Genomic DNA, 15,954 nt, shown 5'->3' with positions numbered 1-15,954 from the left:
AATATTAATTTTTTTTTTGATATCATGATAATTATATATAAAAAAATAAAATAAATTATTAAAGCCTTATAGACATGTCATATTATGAATTAAAGAAAAAGACATCAATAACCAAATGGAAAGAAAGGTGTAAAAACAAAAAACAGCATGAATTATATATATAGAGTTGTGGATTGATGGGTTTCTTTTGGTTCATGTATCAACTCCAATATTCAGAACCAGTCCTAACTCTTGCAAAAGTCAAAGGAGGTCATTCCTATATGCAGTTTAGATTTGCATTCCAAGCCATGTTTCATGAAGGTTTTTTAAAATAATTTTTTTATGTTTTTTTTTAATTGTTTTAATGTGGTAATATTAAAAATATTTTTTAAAAAATAAAAAATATATTATTTTAATCTATTTTTAAATAAAAAATATTTTTAAAAAATAACTTACAAAAACCAATTGAATCATATCCATTTCAAATTTCTTTTCTTGTTCGTGGGGGCCCTCTTTCTTTTATAACATCTACAGATATATGGATTGAAAGATACTAAATTATCTACGTGAAAGGTATACAAATAAAAGAGGGCAACAGAAATATTCACAACTTCAATATCGGTAACTATATATATATAATATCGAAGATAAGTTTTGAAGCTAAGGGGTGCTCAGTTGCATTAAATAAACTGCCAACTTTCAAGTGACTTGCACCGGAATACAATCATGTCATACTTTAAAAAATGCCACGAGGTATCATGTAATATTTTTAAAAAGAGAAATAGAATGTACAGCGTTCGTTAAGCTAAAAGCAGGGTTTGTATTATTGAATGAGAAGAGTGCGGAGCCCGTTGAAATTGAAAATAAAAGTAGCTAGCAGGGAAAGATGATATCCAATGACTCTTTGATGGGACAAAATGGACATTTCACAGGTTAAAAGGGTCAAAAAGAAGAAGATCACAGCCAATAGCCAGGCCGTGTTACCATTCTGTCATGCCTTATGTTCGGGGCCGTGAGCCCTTCGAAAGCCTGCATCAAAGACATTGGCCTGAGGACAGTAGCCCAACTTAGTATTGGGCTCGCAAGTCCAGTGACCAGGTTGCTCGAAGGGCTCAACACCCGGGCAGGAGGGAAGACAATTCCTTTCCATTTTTACGTCATGGTATACTCGGTTACAATCCATCACGTGGGTAGCTCAGGTCACTAGAATTAAAGACTAGGCGGATCATCTCTCTATAGTTTGTGTATGCGACCTCGTGATATTTACTTAATCTCCCTGTGAAACAAAGTATAATCTGCAGTTACGCAAAAAGCTTACTAGCAGGGGTCAGTCCAAAGGAATGAAAGGTGAAGCGTGCCTCCGCGCTGGATAATGAGGAAGTAATCATCCGAATTCAATTGGACTTCATCTCGATATCTCTACTCTCCTTTGGAATGGCATCGGGCCTATCATTGGGTAGGAGGCCTAGGAGTGGCAAAGGAAGCAATGAGCTGAGATTACAGAGAATAATCAAAAAGGCCAAGTTGTCAAAATTATCCTTTGTGACTCCAAAAAACTGAGTCAGACCAGCACCGATCAGCCCTCCAAGAACACTCCCTCCATTTGAAATAGACATAAGGGTCGCGAAAAGTGTAGCTTCCATGCCCTCCGGACATAACTTTGCCGCTAGCACAAGAACTGGCATGAAAGAGGCCTGCAAAAGTACCAATACGTTTTTAGCTGCTTCGGCATACAATTCTTGCTAGATCAACCTTGCACAAGATAAGAGATAAAACAGTTGAGGCGTGAAAATAGGCAGCTAAAATGAAAATAGCTCATGTTGAGGATATGGATGGCTAAACATCCACAGTAACACAACAGGATGATCTAAATATCTAACTAGTAACCAAAACCATGCCTAAAAGTGGACATATGAAAGAAACAATGCAATGCAACCAATTTCAATATAAAGATAACTTCCCGATCCTTTAGGAATACACCTGGTTGAAAAAAGTGCTCAAAATCACTGAATACCAAAATGTCAAACCACAAACCCCCCAACCCACCCCGCCAAAAAAAATTCAGCAAACTGGGACATGAAAGTTTCCAGACATAAAAAGCTGGTCTTCCAGCTTGCCACATGCCGGTGTAACAGAACTAAAAATTTCAACAACGTCATAGCTGTCATAAAAGGTATGGCAAACATATGTTACCTGACCAAGGACTGTTAGAATCAAAGAATCCCCAATAGCAAACCATTCGTCACTTATCCCCAACTTTCTGTTTAAACCAGTAACAAGGAAAACCTGAGCCAAAATATTAACAAAAATGAATATGTATAATAGACTCCATTAAACACAATTATCCACTGCTAAGCCTGGCTTGAAGTGAATCATAACACAAACCTGAGTCATCCCAAGAGCTGTACCAGTTACAGTAGTGGCAACAAAGATCTTGCGCAATGGAACATTTTTCAAAAAGCCATTATACAGTCCAACTCCAAGCAGTGATGCAACTGAGGTAACAAGCTTGACACGTCCAAGAAATTCTGGAGTGAAACCAAGTTTATTTGTGCTGAAAACAAAAAAAATTAGATATCAGAGTCAATCAATAATTTTGAGTAGAGATGAAACTAAATTAGAAGGACGAGTTAATGCTAATCATTGTCTGCACATACGTGAAAAAAAACATGGCAGAATCTGATTGTGGTGTTGCCTGCCACAGGAAAATAAATAAAGTGGGAAGAAGCACATTGGGCTGCTTAACGGCATCCCATAACTGAACAATATGCTGCTTTGAGCTTTCCAGAAAGCCAGAACCAGGCAAAGCAAGACTCGGTCCACTTGCCGGACCAAGCACACGCTGTTCTCTCACAAGAACAGCAACTGCTGATGTTACCAAAGGTAGCAACGCCGTAACACCAAAAACAAACCTGAGAATGAAAAATCAGCACTAATTTGATTAATTTGAATGTCATCTGTGCCAAGTTATTACACTTGTCAAAACCACTTTCAAGTACCTTACACCATAAGCATCCACCAGAGAGCCACTAAAGTAAGAGCTTACAATCCCACCAAAAGCCGACGACCCCCAGCATAAAGACTGAAGAGATCCTGACATGCTCTGTGATTCCCCACGAGCTCTCTCTACCACCATAGAATCCACAACCTACACAGTAAACCAATTTTTGGGCAAATCACTGTCATGTAATTAGCCACTGCCTTTCAAGAAAGGGAACCCCAAGCCTCTATGTACAGAATTTATTTTCTTGGCAAGCACACAAGAGTAGTTTGTTGTTAAAACCCACAGGAGTTGAAAATCAATATCCTTGATATGAAATTTTGACTTCATAAGCAGAGCACCAGCCCTGAGATGAATGTGCTGGTAAAGTTCTGTTAAAAATAAGCCTCGGCAAATTAGTACCTCCTGCATACCACTCTGATGGATAACCCACAATCATATCATGAAAAAAAAAGAAGGTGAACCTTAGGGTGACACTGCTAGGTAATTAATGGTTGACATTGTGTTAATGCAAAACAAATTGGCTCACAATTAATTCCATATATTTCAAAGCATTAGCATGTTTTAATGATCGTTCAACTGATACCGCTAAATTCAGTCATCAACACATCATATTCTCTCAAAAAGTCATCGATTCTTAATCAATCCTTGAATCAATGACTGTTATGCCCAGGCATTTTAATAAATTCATAGCATTGAAGATACTCACAACATCTGAGAAAGCAACAGAAAGCGATCCAAGAAGTATGCAGAAGGCGGCACTGTACTTGCTATCAACAAAGGTAGACATCAAACTCCAAGAAAGCGCACCAAGAAGTCCTGAAAGAACCAAGTACGACCTTCTTCGATAACCAAAGAGTGGAACAGAATCACTGCAACAACAAAACAATTACTTAAAAGAAATGCAGAAATGAAATGCAGAAATGAAACAATTTCTTGCACAGCAGGAAGGAAATGTAGAAGGATACAGACAATAAATAAAATCGCACCTAATAAACCCATAAAGAGGTTTGATAAGCCAAGGTAACGCGGAAAAACCGGATATCACAGCTGTCTAGTCAGCCATGTACCTTGTCAGTCCTCGAAGATAATAAAAAGAACACATGAATAACAATAAATTTCCTCTGATACCATGCAACCAATTTCAAAAAAAATCATCAAGATTTTAAGAAAGATGAATCACTATCAAGAAAAAAAAATTAACAAGAGGAACATTAACTGGATAAAAGCTCAAACATTAACTTTTCTCATCACCTCATCATTATAAAGAAAACAAGCAGGACAACTTACCTCTGCAGGTTCTAAATGCAAATCATCTTTCAAGTAAAAACTGACAGCGAGCCTAGCAAGGCCCAAGACACCTTGAACAAAATACACCATTGCTACTGCAATATTATCTGGTGACAAGTCCACGCCAAAGCATATTCTGCTAATAAGATATTTGCTTTTACGCATAGCAGTTTTACTAGTTGAGCTCATCTCCCCTTCAACATCTGCTGTTAATATTTCTCCTTCACCAGTACCTAGTTCAAACATGAGCACACGTACACAGTTACACTAACTACATACATTATCTGATCTACCCAAAAAAATAAAGCTTCTAGAAATTATAAACCTTTTCCAGTTTATTAAGATTGAAAATCTTTAATTACAGCTCTTGATAAATGCGGATTTTTAAATTTAAATTTATGCTTAATCTCTGAAAGAAGAACATCTCCCTTAATCTATTAACTTAAGTAGCCATTACTTTTAACGACAGGAGAAGTGGACAAGTGCAGCAGGGTTGTTTTTTGAGATATCCAAAGAAAAATGAAAAATCACTATAGACATAATCTGATCGTAATTGACGAGTATAAACTTACTGTTTGTTGAATCCAGAACCGAGTCCTGGCTTTTGTCACGCCGGTGAGATGGCGTGGGCAAGGTGATTGCAACCGACATATCCTTTCCCCCAGCTAGTTTCCGCCGTGGCCTCCGGCTAGTTCTTCTGCGAGAGACAATGGATAAGCGTTTCCGGTGAATCTGGGAGAGGGGAGACGAGGTCAAAGAGGATAAAAGTGGATTTTGATGAGAGGGTAAAATTGAGAATGAGCTCCTGGAGTTTGTTGAAGCCATTATGAATATTATTTTTAGTATTATTAATTGCTGAAAAATAGCAGTACAGGTTTGATTGCTGTTGCTTCTAGTTCCGCTCAAAATGACTTGAGTATCCTCGTCAATGCAATGAGCATCGTGGCTGATAAATCGACACGTAACCATTTAAAGCCCGTTGATTATATGAGTGGACTATCGGCGGGTTTCAGTTTCGCCCATTTATCAAGGCCCATTTCTTGAAAAATTCACGCGCCTTTTTCTCTTCCTTTCTTCTCCTCTAAAGCACCAATCACAGGCGAATATATTTTTACTGATGTGAGTTACCAAAAACTATATAAAATAATTTTAATTTACTTTAATTCTCTATTATTTATTAAACGTTGATTTAATTATATTATAAAATAGAAATACAACGTAAAGGGTTGTAAAAAACATATTATGTATTCACTCTTAAATCAATCACATGCAAACAAAAAGAAATACATAAAAATGTATTGTATATTTTATTTTATGTATAAGACAATGAACAAAAATAAAATGATGAGATTAGTAAAATATTAAAAAATAATAAATAAAATGATGAGATTCAAGCAGATGTGCATTTCCTTTTCTTTTTTCCATCAAAAACTCATCTAAATAATCTTATAAACCTCACAAATACAAATTAAAGCTGGAAACTATATTATAAATATGCATGACAATGGACTGAATAAAAAATCAGTACCTGCTTTATTTCTCTTGTCTCCTCACATGACAGGTGTTGAAATTTCTTCAATTTATATTTTGAAAATAGACAGAATCTTATACTTGTCTTTGCAAATTAAGCATGTTATATTTTTAATATAATTACACTTATCTAAAAAAAATAGTACTACACAAACGCACGAAGATGAAGAGATATTGTGTAAATCATGTTTGAAAATATCACAAATATTAAGTATACAACGACAACAACAAGATTTATGTTACTCCGATATCTTTATTAAATATAGTATTATTTTAGTTTTTTTTCAATGTAAAAATTATATGTTATTAGACTGATTAATTAAAAGATAAATAATAAACATTGTCATATTCTAGTAGTAATTGACTACTTCACAAAATAAATAAAAGTTTATTCACATGTCTATATAATTCAAAAAGGTACAATTAAATAAATATTAATGTATCGCATCCAATTATATCGTTCTAAACCAAACGTTACCTACATATGCCTAAAATCATTGTGATAATCTTTATATTCAAGATGTGGCATTATTGGAGAACTTTGACAGGTGAAAAAAAAAACAATATAATTTCAAGACATTGATTAAATATTCGAATCTTTAATAGTTAATGTTTAGATATTTAGTTTGTTTACTACACGTGAAGTGTAGCCTTCTTCAATTCTCATTAAACCCGACAATTCTGTTGTGTGTACAAACTAGCTCGTTTTTCATTAATAAATGGTTATTAGGTAAGAAAGGCAACAAGAACTAATCATTGAGGTTTACACATATCAAGGTGTGACGAAGCATAACCGGTACCACAATACTATCACATCTACAAGAAAATAGAAATTCCTCAAGAGTCGAGACTGAAGAGCCCACGGTCCCATTTTGATTCCATGTTAGGTCTCTCCGCGAGCCACCGGCAGAGAGCACGCCGTCTTGTTGGGCAGCACCGCGTTGTCTGCCTCAAAACCAAACATCTTGGTGCCTTGCGAGTTTTTTTTCGAAGGAAAAAATCCTCGACATTACGATTATTGCCAAGACATCCTTCTGTGCCATCTCTGTTGCCCTTCCTCGTCTAGTGAGCTTACCAAGTATCAACCTTTTATTTTCGTGTTCTTTTCTTTTTAACAGATGCCGACCCTTAACCATCTTGAATAAGAAAGCAAAAGATACACAGCGAACTGGTCAGCTTTCTTCCATTATACAAAGCACACAGAACGCTGCCAATTGTTTTTCATTGAAAAGGCCAATAATTTAAATCCTTGATGACAAATTTTTGGCTCTTGAAAAGAATGAAATCCTATTTGTGTCAGGCTGGTGCGAGGCTATAGAGATACCATCAACTTATCCAGTAGTATTTAAGGTAGCCCACCGGTGATTCTGCTTTCAGAATACTGATATTTGATTGGGGCAAACGGCGTCTTGGCGTGGAAGTTTTGAAGGTGTTCTAACTATAGTCTGCTTGATCTGTAAAGAATTTCAGTCACAGAGACTATTCCCTCGGACCTGTTCCCTTCAATAATTACAAGTCTTGCTTGCATCATTGGGCCATATAGTAATACAAATAATACAAGGAATTATTATTTCAAGACAGATTGACAGCAAGAACGTTATTAATAAGAAGATGAGAGAGGGCGTCCCGAAGAAAAGAAAAGGATTCACTACAGTTGAGATTATTGGACCTATGTGCTTAATTAACTATTCTATGATAGCTTCTAGCTATATAATATAAAGAAAAGATAAAGTAAGCTTTAGTCACACATCATCATCATCACACCAACTCGAAACCAAACCCTGCGGCCAAACCCAACATCAAGCACCAAAATCATCACTTCAATAAAATCAAATTTACAGATCATATTTTGGCTTCCGGGTCCCTGTCTATTTTCTACAAGGACAGAGTAACGAAGTGATAAAACAAGGGAGAAAACATGAAAACAGATTCAAGCATTGCATTGAATTACCTACTATCTTTGCTTACGCTTTTATCAATTACACCTGTCTTGAGTTGAAGCAAGAATTTGGTAATAGTCCTACAAAGTTACCCTTATGATGAGAGAGTAGTTGCCTGGTTGGTTTATTTCTTAGGTTGGTCCAGCTTTCAGGCAAGGAAGACTACTCAAAATTATGAAAACTGGCATCAGGAACAAGTTCACAAGCATTATCTGGAGCCAATTCATCTATTCCCTCCTCTAACATCATCGCCTGGTTCCGGCATTCATTGCTGCAGAATGCCCTTCCCCCTCTGAAAAAGAATTAAATCATTCGAGGAAAGCTTTAATTTTATCGGTAAGTAATCGGAGATGAAACTAGAAATAAAACAATCTAAGCACTACAAAATAAATCATAGCAAGTCAGTCCAATATCAGAGATATTTGAACACTCATCAGTTCAAAATTATTTCGAAATAGTCTGAGATTCCAAGAAAAGAATACGCAGGTTGATCGATTGAATGCTTGTTGAATTTGAAAAAAAATATATTACTATGTATGAGCTGAATCTCCATGTCTAATGTATAAGTTAACAAGCATGCATAGCCTTCACATAAATCATGTTGAAAGAAAGCAGAAACATCTCAAAAAAGGAAACATGAACTAACCCGTAAATGTAGTTGTCTTTTCCCTGCTCAAGGTTCTTCTTGCAAGAAGAGCAGAAGCTTAAGAAACTATCAGATCGATATGTTAACCCGTCACCCAAAAATCTATTGTTGTCTTTCCTTGAAGAAGCAGAGAAGCCAACAGCACCACAACAGCTCTCAACAATGCAATTGTCAAAAATATGAGTAGTTTTGGGAACAGGCCCGTGAGTGATTACACAAGTATAATCCTCAGAGAGCTCCATTTCACTAGCAGAAAGACACCCAGTGAAGACCCGGGGAGAATTAGGAGTGTCCATGCCCGAATTAGCCGATCCGCATAATGATTTCTTCACTGGAGAAGGGGACAACCCAGAGGAGAAAGAACCGAATTGAGAGTTTCTCGTTTTGATACCAAAATCACCGTTAAGTTTGGGAGATTGATCCGTTGGTGAAAGAAATGGTGGAGGCAAAGGAGGGATTTGGATCTTTAATTGGGAACCAAACAGAACCATTCTGCTTTCTGCTTTTGACAAATTGGAGTCAGTTTCTTCATCGTCAAGAGCATCAACAATGCCAAGACCAATGCCTTTGGAGTCTAGTTTGTCCCAGTGGCGCCTGGTATCAGGTTCCGCGGTTTTAGGACTGGGGCAAGCGTCATGCCAGAAGGGGTTTTTGAGGCCCGAGAAGGGCTTGCTATCAAGAATTGAAGTTGGGCTCACAATTGCCTCTGCTGTTTCTGAGAAATTCTTGAAGGTGAAGCCAGTGAGCAATTTCGGAAATGAAATCGGTTTTCTGAACTTGTCTGTTGGAGATGGGATTAAGCTATGCTGTGACATTAGAGCTTGCTTGCTTGTTGCAGTTCTTGATCTCTTTTTTATCATCTCAATCAAATACTATATTCCCACACTGAGTACGAATACATAAAAAATTAATGAACGAGCTACCAAATTTAACTAAAAAATGAAGGCTTTGTTAACCAACAAAAAAAAAATGACAGGAGATTTACCTGGAAGGATTTGGGATTTCACCCAGTAGTATCCATGGATTCCAGGGGCTAAGATCAAGACCAGCTTCGAGCTCAGAAATATGAAAGAATTTCTTGGATACGTTGCTTCCTTGAAGGTTTATGCTAGGGAAAGATAGGCAAAAGACTGGTGCCAGTACAGTTAAAACCGTCATATTCAGTAAACCAAGAAAGAACAGAGTCAATAATAGGATCCATGAACCCCTCTGCTTCCACTATAGCACTGTGATCGCTTCCATTTCGAAGCACCAACTGAAAAACCAAAAAACAAAACAAACGAGGAAGAAAGAAAGAGAATCACTTTTTCCCAGAATTTCCCGCTCTTTAAACCTCAATTCATCAGCAGGAATCCCTGAGATCATAGAACAGACATGCAAAGAGGCCCCCGAGAGTTATGATCAACAGGCCAGACGTGCATGCCTCAGGCACCACCAATGACAAAAGAAGGTTTTGTACTTTTGTTCTCCTCTCACTTCGCTTTCTTTCTCTCCTCTCTCTTGGCTCCTGGCTCCCTCTCTTCTATCTCTTCTATCTTCCTTTATTTTGTGCCTTCAATAGTTTATTTCAACAGGTTTTGTCAATAAAAAAAAATATATCAAATTCAAAGCCTTAGAAACAGACAAGACCCACTAGCACAAACCCTTAAAAAAAAACAAACACAAACTATTACTCATACATGAATAAGAAAAAAAAAGGGACTAGTGACTGGAAAATACAGAGCGGTGAATGATAGCAATCGAACTGTTACTCTCTTTTCCTTTCAGTGGGCTGTCTTTGTGCATTACTTTTTTAACACTTTAAACCCACTATTCCACTCTTTACATCATCAGGACCTGAGACATCGGCCATGAAATAGCAAAGAGGACGGTCAAAATAAGGAAAGAGAGCTCGTGGGATTGAGGGGTGGTTGTTGTGTGGATCTTAAAGGAAGTTATGCATGGAAATCAGTGGTTTTGATAAAACCACTCCCTTGCCTTACAAATGACAATCACGTCGGTTTTTGAATTGCCACGAAGTGCTCTCTCTGTCCCTCTCTCGACTCTTGATTGGTCAGCAGTGACTTTAATTGAGGTTTCGATATGGGCTTTTTCGTGAAATGGTTTTGTATAATTCAGTATCAAGAATTAAATGAGGATATTTTCACGAAAGTGTTCAAATCACTGTAGAAACATCCTCTCCTTTGCTCTTTACCTTAGTAACCTCACAGATTGTGATTATGAAAATACCATACAGAAACTTGAAGGCCTAAAATAAAGACATAACCTCAGTGGGTTAAGCTATGGCCATCTCTTTTCTGTTTCGTACGTGTACTAGATTAGTTCTTCATCTCATCAACTCGAGTACCGAAAGTGTCCTGCATTATGCATCATTGCCTTACAAGATCAAGGACGAATTCGGCGATGCATATAGTTGGTGGGCGTCAATAAAAGTGTAACTGGTCGAGAAATTAAAACTCTTCGAAACTAGAGAAGGGTTAATTTGTTCTGATCATTCAGGGTTGATGGTTTTATCTTCAAGCATTTTCTTTTCTCATTGCGATGAGCATGCATTCTCACACATCTCCTCCTGTGAAGCCTATGCACAGACATGCTGTAAAATCATTATGGATTTAACATGGAACTCTCATACATAGGAGATACAGCGATCTATATACACGTGTAAGAGGTTAATCTTTCTTTTAATGAAAATCTCTTGCTTTTTGGATGCAGGTTACAAGATGTGAATAATTCTAACTCCAAATTTACATCCATTTCCATTTATTTATCTTGTAATTTGGACTCGTGGTGTCTAGTAGAAGATTTTCAAGTTGGTATTGATGTGATCAATTTATTCACATATATATGCCAATCAACTGCGATGTACTGAATCTACGTAAAAGAAATATATTAGCACAAAAACATGATAATATGCTCTGAATCCCATCATCTCAATTCGACTCTTCAACGTGTTCTGTGAAATATCCTACTGCTTGAAAATGTAAATTATTAATTATTTTTAAAAAAGAAACACTCGGCTCGGCTAGGACATGGTAGAAGCGGAGCCTAAAAGCAGGTAAAATATCCAAGTCTGTTTAGAGCATGTTTGCCACTGTAAGCTTTTTTCTCAGAATTTAAATTATTTTAAAATAATTTATTTTTTATTATTTTAACATATTAATATTAATAACTAATTTAAAAAATATTATTTTAAAATAAAAAATATTTTAAAATACAGTCTCTATTACATTTTCAAACGTGCACGTCACCACGGTAATCATCAAGATTTTTTAACTGGATCCCACTTCAAAAGGCATAGACTTCTGACGACATCCGACCCCACAAACAAAGGTAGGCCCACACTAGTTCTATTCTGCTACAGTAATAGGTCGTGTCATCGTCTCATGCTAGAGCATTTGTTTTGGCAAGCGAGTTAATAATGGTGTCAACTTTAGATGACTCAAACACCCTTTGAAAATGCATGAATGTTCTTGTAAAGCAAGGGCCGATCTTGGAAGTTAAGCCGAAAGAAGGAATCTGGGGACGCCCGACTGGAAATGATGGGTCTACACTGTCAATGATGGACATGATCACGGTTACCAGGCTCGAGCGGATCCCTGTCTTTTACTAGAAAGAGAGAAGCCTGGAGGCTGGAGATTCTATCTTGTTCGTCTTCTTCTATTTTAACGGAGATTTCATCTTATCTATATATAATATAAAATTCGAGGGCAGATTTTAAGAAAGGTTACGTATACAATTCATTCACCTATTCATTCTGCGAAGAAACATCCGTGTAAATGAATTAAAGATGAGACTATTGTATGTCATGCTTGAGGATGCTGAGTAGGATGGAAAACTGATGGGAACGAAGAAGCTCTTGAAATTGAGTTTTCGGCGTGCATGACTCTGTCTGTATGTGGAAGATTGGTGACGTGAATATTAAAGAATCAATTAACGTTGGAGAAATCTTGAGATTCGAAAAGCCACGTTCTTACCAAGAGGGATACTCATACTCTGTCCTCAGCACGGAATTTTACAAAATTTATGTACCTAATACAGACAAGCAAAAGCAAAAGAAAAAAAAGGTACAGATCTTTGCTGTGGAAGAAAATTGCCGCGATCTGTACGTTGTCAAAGATGAGCCAACTAATGTATTGTTCTTTCTGTAATTCATGCATGATTCTGTGTTAGTATAGAATTCATGTTGTTAATTAGGATATATGTATAAATCATGTGGCAGCACAAAGTTTTTGAAAATAGAGTTGTGATTATTCGGTTTTGGCAATATATTGAAGTTTGTTTTGCAACTGGAGAGAGTCTGGCTTATAAGATGAACAGTTCATTGTTATTTCAAAAAAGGCGTCAGTAAGATTTGTGTTCGAGGAGGTCTGGTGATGAGCTCTTGAACTCGATGTTTTCGATGTCTCATATGATTGGAGGGCCTCTTTTAATCCAAAATTTTGAAAGAGTGAAGCATGATTGCAAGACCTACAAGAACAAATATATTGGATGAAAAAACACAGAGCGGACGAGGGTACTGTTGTTTTGCTGCTGCTGTTGATAAGACACTATTAGAAAATTGACCAACATGAATGAAAATGCCAATGCCAGGGAGATTTTTCAGTTGGTATATTGGATTGATATTTATCGATAAAAAATTTTATTGTTAAATTTATGTGATTATTGATAATATTTTGTTAGTAACATGTAATTTTATGAATAAAATTTTATATAATTCTCTTATCCATAATATGTTAAGTTATATCAAGAAAATTATCAATAAAATAAAACAAATACATTTATTTTATTTATAAAACTATTGGTAAATTTATTAATGATAAATTTATTGACATGTTATAAATTATTAATAAATATTTTTTATTTATGATCCTGGTAAAATAATCACAAATAAACTATTAGAATAAATACTAATAAAAATTTTCATTGAAAAAAATGTCAAATAAAAAGTCAGAGGAAGAGCCATTGACAAAGAAGTTAGGGCATAAAAGAAGTCATAAAGAAAAGGTGATAAGGCCATACGATGCCTTCTGTATCAAAAAGATAGCTCGCAAATGTCCAAAAACAAGAGTCATTTGGAACATGGTGACACTAGCAAGTGTCGTTTTTTCCCACTTGAATCATATTTGTGTGATCTTTGTAATACACTTTAAAATATTTGAAAAAAATATTGTACATGTATTACGAATATAAATTTATTATACTGTTAAGAGAAAATAAATTAATATAATTTTTTTATACTATATAAAAATCAGATGATAATATTTTTTTAATTATTTTAAATTGAATTAAATTGTTTTATTAAAGCATGTTTTGTTTTTATATTTTAAATATTTTTTATTATTTTAATGTGATAACAAATCCAAAAAACAAGATCTAGGGCAATAGAGTCTGGCTCTACCATTATATTCGAGGTTATTAAATCTATTATTAAATTTAAAAGAATACTTTATATTTTTTATATTATAAGGCCATACGATGCCTTCTGTATCAAAAAGATAGCTCGCAAATGTCCAAAAACAAGAGTCATTTGGAACATGGTGACACTAGCAAGTGTCGTTTTTTCCCACTTGAATCATATTTGTGTGATCTTTGTAATACACTTTAAAATATTTGAAAAAAATATTGTACATGTATTACGAATATAAATTTATTATACTGTTAAGAGAAAATAAATTAATATTATTTTTTAATACTGTATAAAAATTAGATTATAATATTTTATTATTATTTTAAATTAGGTTAAATTTTTTTATTAAAACATGTTTTGTTTTTACATTTCAAAAATATTTTTAAAAAGTTAATATTTTTTATTATTTTAATATGATAACAAACCTAAAAAACAAGATGCAGGGAAATAAAGTATGGCTCTGCCATTAGATCCGAAGTTATTAAATTTATATTTTTTATATCTAAAATAAAAATAATTATTAACCCCACCATACCAAAGTTATTAGATTTAGCTAAAATATTTAAAATCATGCTTTATATTTTTGGGTACAATATGCTATTTCATCATTAAAAAAACAAAAAAAGCGTAAACAAAGTGTAGAAAGAAAACATAAAAAACAAATACAAAAAGGCAATTGATAATTCATTTTATGCTAATGGTAATTGATTTGATGGTTTGTACAGGTGTTGTTGACTGGGGCAACATCAATTTCTCGACTTCAAGCAGTAAAAATCAGTTAGCAGCTTCAGGCAAATCAGTTTTTTTAAAAAAATATATATAATGTGTTATTAATATGTTTTTTAATACCAAAAAAATTAATTTTAATTGAAAATTTAATATTTATATTTTAATTTTAAAAAATAAAAAATAATATGTGTTAATAAATATTAAAAAATTATTAATGTTAACTAAAAATAAAATAAAAAATTAAGAAATAGACACAGACTCAAAATACTAGGATTTTTTTAATTGTATGAAAATAATTTATTTTTTTAATAATAATAATAAGTTAAATTCTATTGAAACAAAATATTTTGCTAATATAATCTCTCATTTTCTTATCAATTTCTTTTCTATGTTCTTTGTTTAACAAAAATCAAGAGCAATAAGGGGGGGAAAATGACGATTTAAAATAAGGATAAATTGACATCTCTCTGATTAAAAATTTTTCATTTTATTAATATGCTTCATTTATTTTTATTTTGGATTTTTTTGTTTACCATTACAATTCAACATAGGCATGAAAGCAAATAAATAAAATCTTAAAAAAACTATAAAACATTAGGAAGGGCTGTAAAAAAAGAACACTTGTTAATGTTATAAAAAAAAATTACTATGATCTAACTCTGGAACAAAGTAAAAAAAATGATTGTATTTGATAAAATAATATTCAAAATAAATTCTTAATTAATTTATTTAAATGAATTGTAATTCAAATTGAAAACAAAAGTTGCCTGAAGGAAATATGAAAAGGGGGAATCTTTCGTGTGAAGAGCAAAAATAAAATGGAGAAATAAATAGAAAAAAAATAGACATTTAGATAAACAAACCCTATTCGTTGTTAACTAAACAAACCCTATTCGTTGTTTTTTTTAAAACATTAACAAGATAATAGAAAAAAATTAAAATTAAAAATATATATATATATATATATATATATATATATACTTCGATAAGTAAACTAAACCGCTTCTAATGTTTTGAGCTGTCAATGAAGTCATGAGGGACTCGGACAGAGCGAATGAAGGCGAACGGTGGTAGAACCATTTTAAAAGGTCAAAGTTGATTGCTAGCAAAACAATGTTTAATTTTGTTATTGGCTTTTTATATATTTTAAGCATATTTATTTTTATATTTATAAAACATTTATAAAAATTAAATTTTTTTTCAAAGTAATTTCCCATTGTTTTAATGTTAAAAATATTTTAAAAAAATTAAAAAAAATATCATTTTAATCTACTTTTAAATAAAAAACAAAAAATACTTTAAAAAATAACCAAAATATAAAAAATGTTGCTTTCTTGCTTTATCGTTGGTTAAACTTTTTCTTTCTTTTTTTGGCTGTTTCAGCTAGCTGGCCAGTTCAGTTTTTCCCCCCCCTTCGTTTTAAGCGTAAGTT

General features: G+C 33.9%; 2 protein-coding genes across 2 annotated transcripts; both read right to left on the bottom strand.

The window, feature by feature from the left end:
• Window positions 1–861: 861 nt before the first annotated feature.
• On the bottom strand, window positions 862–5,161 carry LOC105130052 (folate-biopterin transporter 1, chloroplastic-like). The gene is made up of 9 exons (XM_011032372.1): window positions 4,843–5,161; window positions 4,271–4,503; window positions 3,970–4,034; window positions 3,690–3,852; window positions 2,979–3,127; window positions 2,637–2,891; window positions 2,365–2,533; window positions 2,173–2,265; window positions 862–1,673 (listed from the first exon to the last, which is right to left on the bottom strand). The coding sequence occupies exons 1-9, from the start codon at window positions 5,093–5,095 to the stop codon at window positions 1,374–1,376; spliced, it is 1,680 nt and encodes a 559-aa protein (XP_011030674.1). The 5' UTR covers window positions 5,096–5,161; the 3' UTR covers window positions 862–1,373.
• A 2,371-nt stretch (window positions 5,162–7,532) lies between these two features.
• Window positions 7,533–10,554, bottom strand: LOC105130051 (uncharacterized). The gene is made up of 3 exons (XM_011032371.1): window positions 9,372–10,554; window positions 8,387–9,271; window positions 7,533–8,032 (listed from the first exon to the last, which is right to left on the bottom strand). Exons 2-3 carry the CDS (start codon window positions 9,244–9,246, stop codon window positions 7,903–7,905), a joined length of 990 nt encoding a protein of 329 aa, XP_011030673.1. The 5' UTR covers window positions 9,247–9,271; window positions 9,372–10,554; the 3' UTR covers window positions 7,533–7,902.
• Window positions 10,555–15,954: the final 5,400 nt, after the last annotated feature.

The sequence above is a fragment of the Populus euphratica genome, unplaced genomic scaffold (genome assembly GCF_000495115.2).
Source record: "Populus euphratica unplaced genomic scaffold, PopEup_1.0 scaffold17.1, whole genome shotgun sequence".
In the NCBI taxonomy this organism is placed as follows: Eukaryota; Viridiplantae; Streptophyta; class Magnoliopsida; order Malpighiales; family Salicaceae; genus Populus; species Populus euphratica.
The sequence above is the reverse complement of the archived record's forward strand: the minus strand, read 5'-3'. Positions and strand labels throughout refer to the sequence as shown.

Excerpts from the sequence above, each read along its gene's own strand:
- LOC105130052 (XM_011032372.1), bottom strand. The coding sequence starts at position 5,095 with ATGGCTTCAACAAACTCCAGGAGCTCATTCTCAATTTTACCCTCTCAT. Across the intron at positions 3,853-3,969 it reads CCTCTTTATGGGTTTATTAG|TGATTCTGTTCCACTCTTTG; the intron begins GTGCGATTTTAT and ends TTGTTGTTGCAG. Across the intron at positions 2,534-2,636 it reads TCTGCCATGTTTTTTTTCAC|CACAAATAAACTTGGTTTCA; the intron begins GTATGTGCAGAC and ends TTTTGTTTTCAG.
- LOC105130051 (XM_011032371.1), bottom strand. The coding sequence starts at position 9,246 with ATGATAAAAAAGAGATCAAGAACTGCAACAAGCAAGCAAGCTCTAATG. Across the intron at positions 8,033-8,386 it reads AAAGACAACTACATTTACGG|AGGGGGAAGGGCATTCTGCA; the intron begins GTTAGTTCATGT and ends ATTCTTTTTCAG.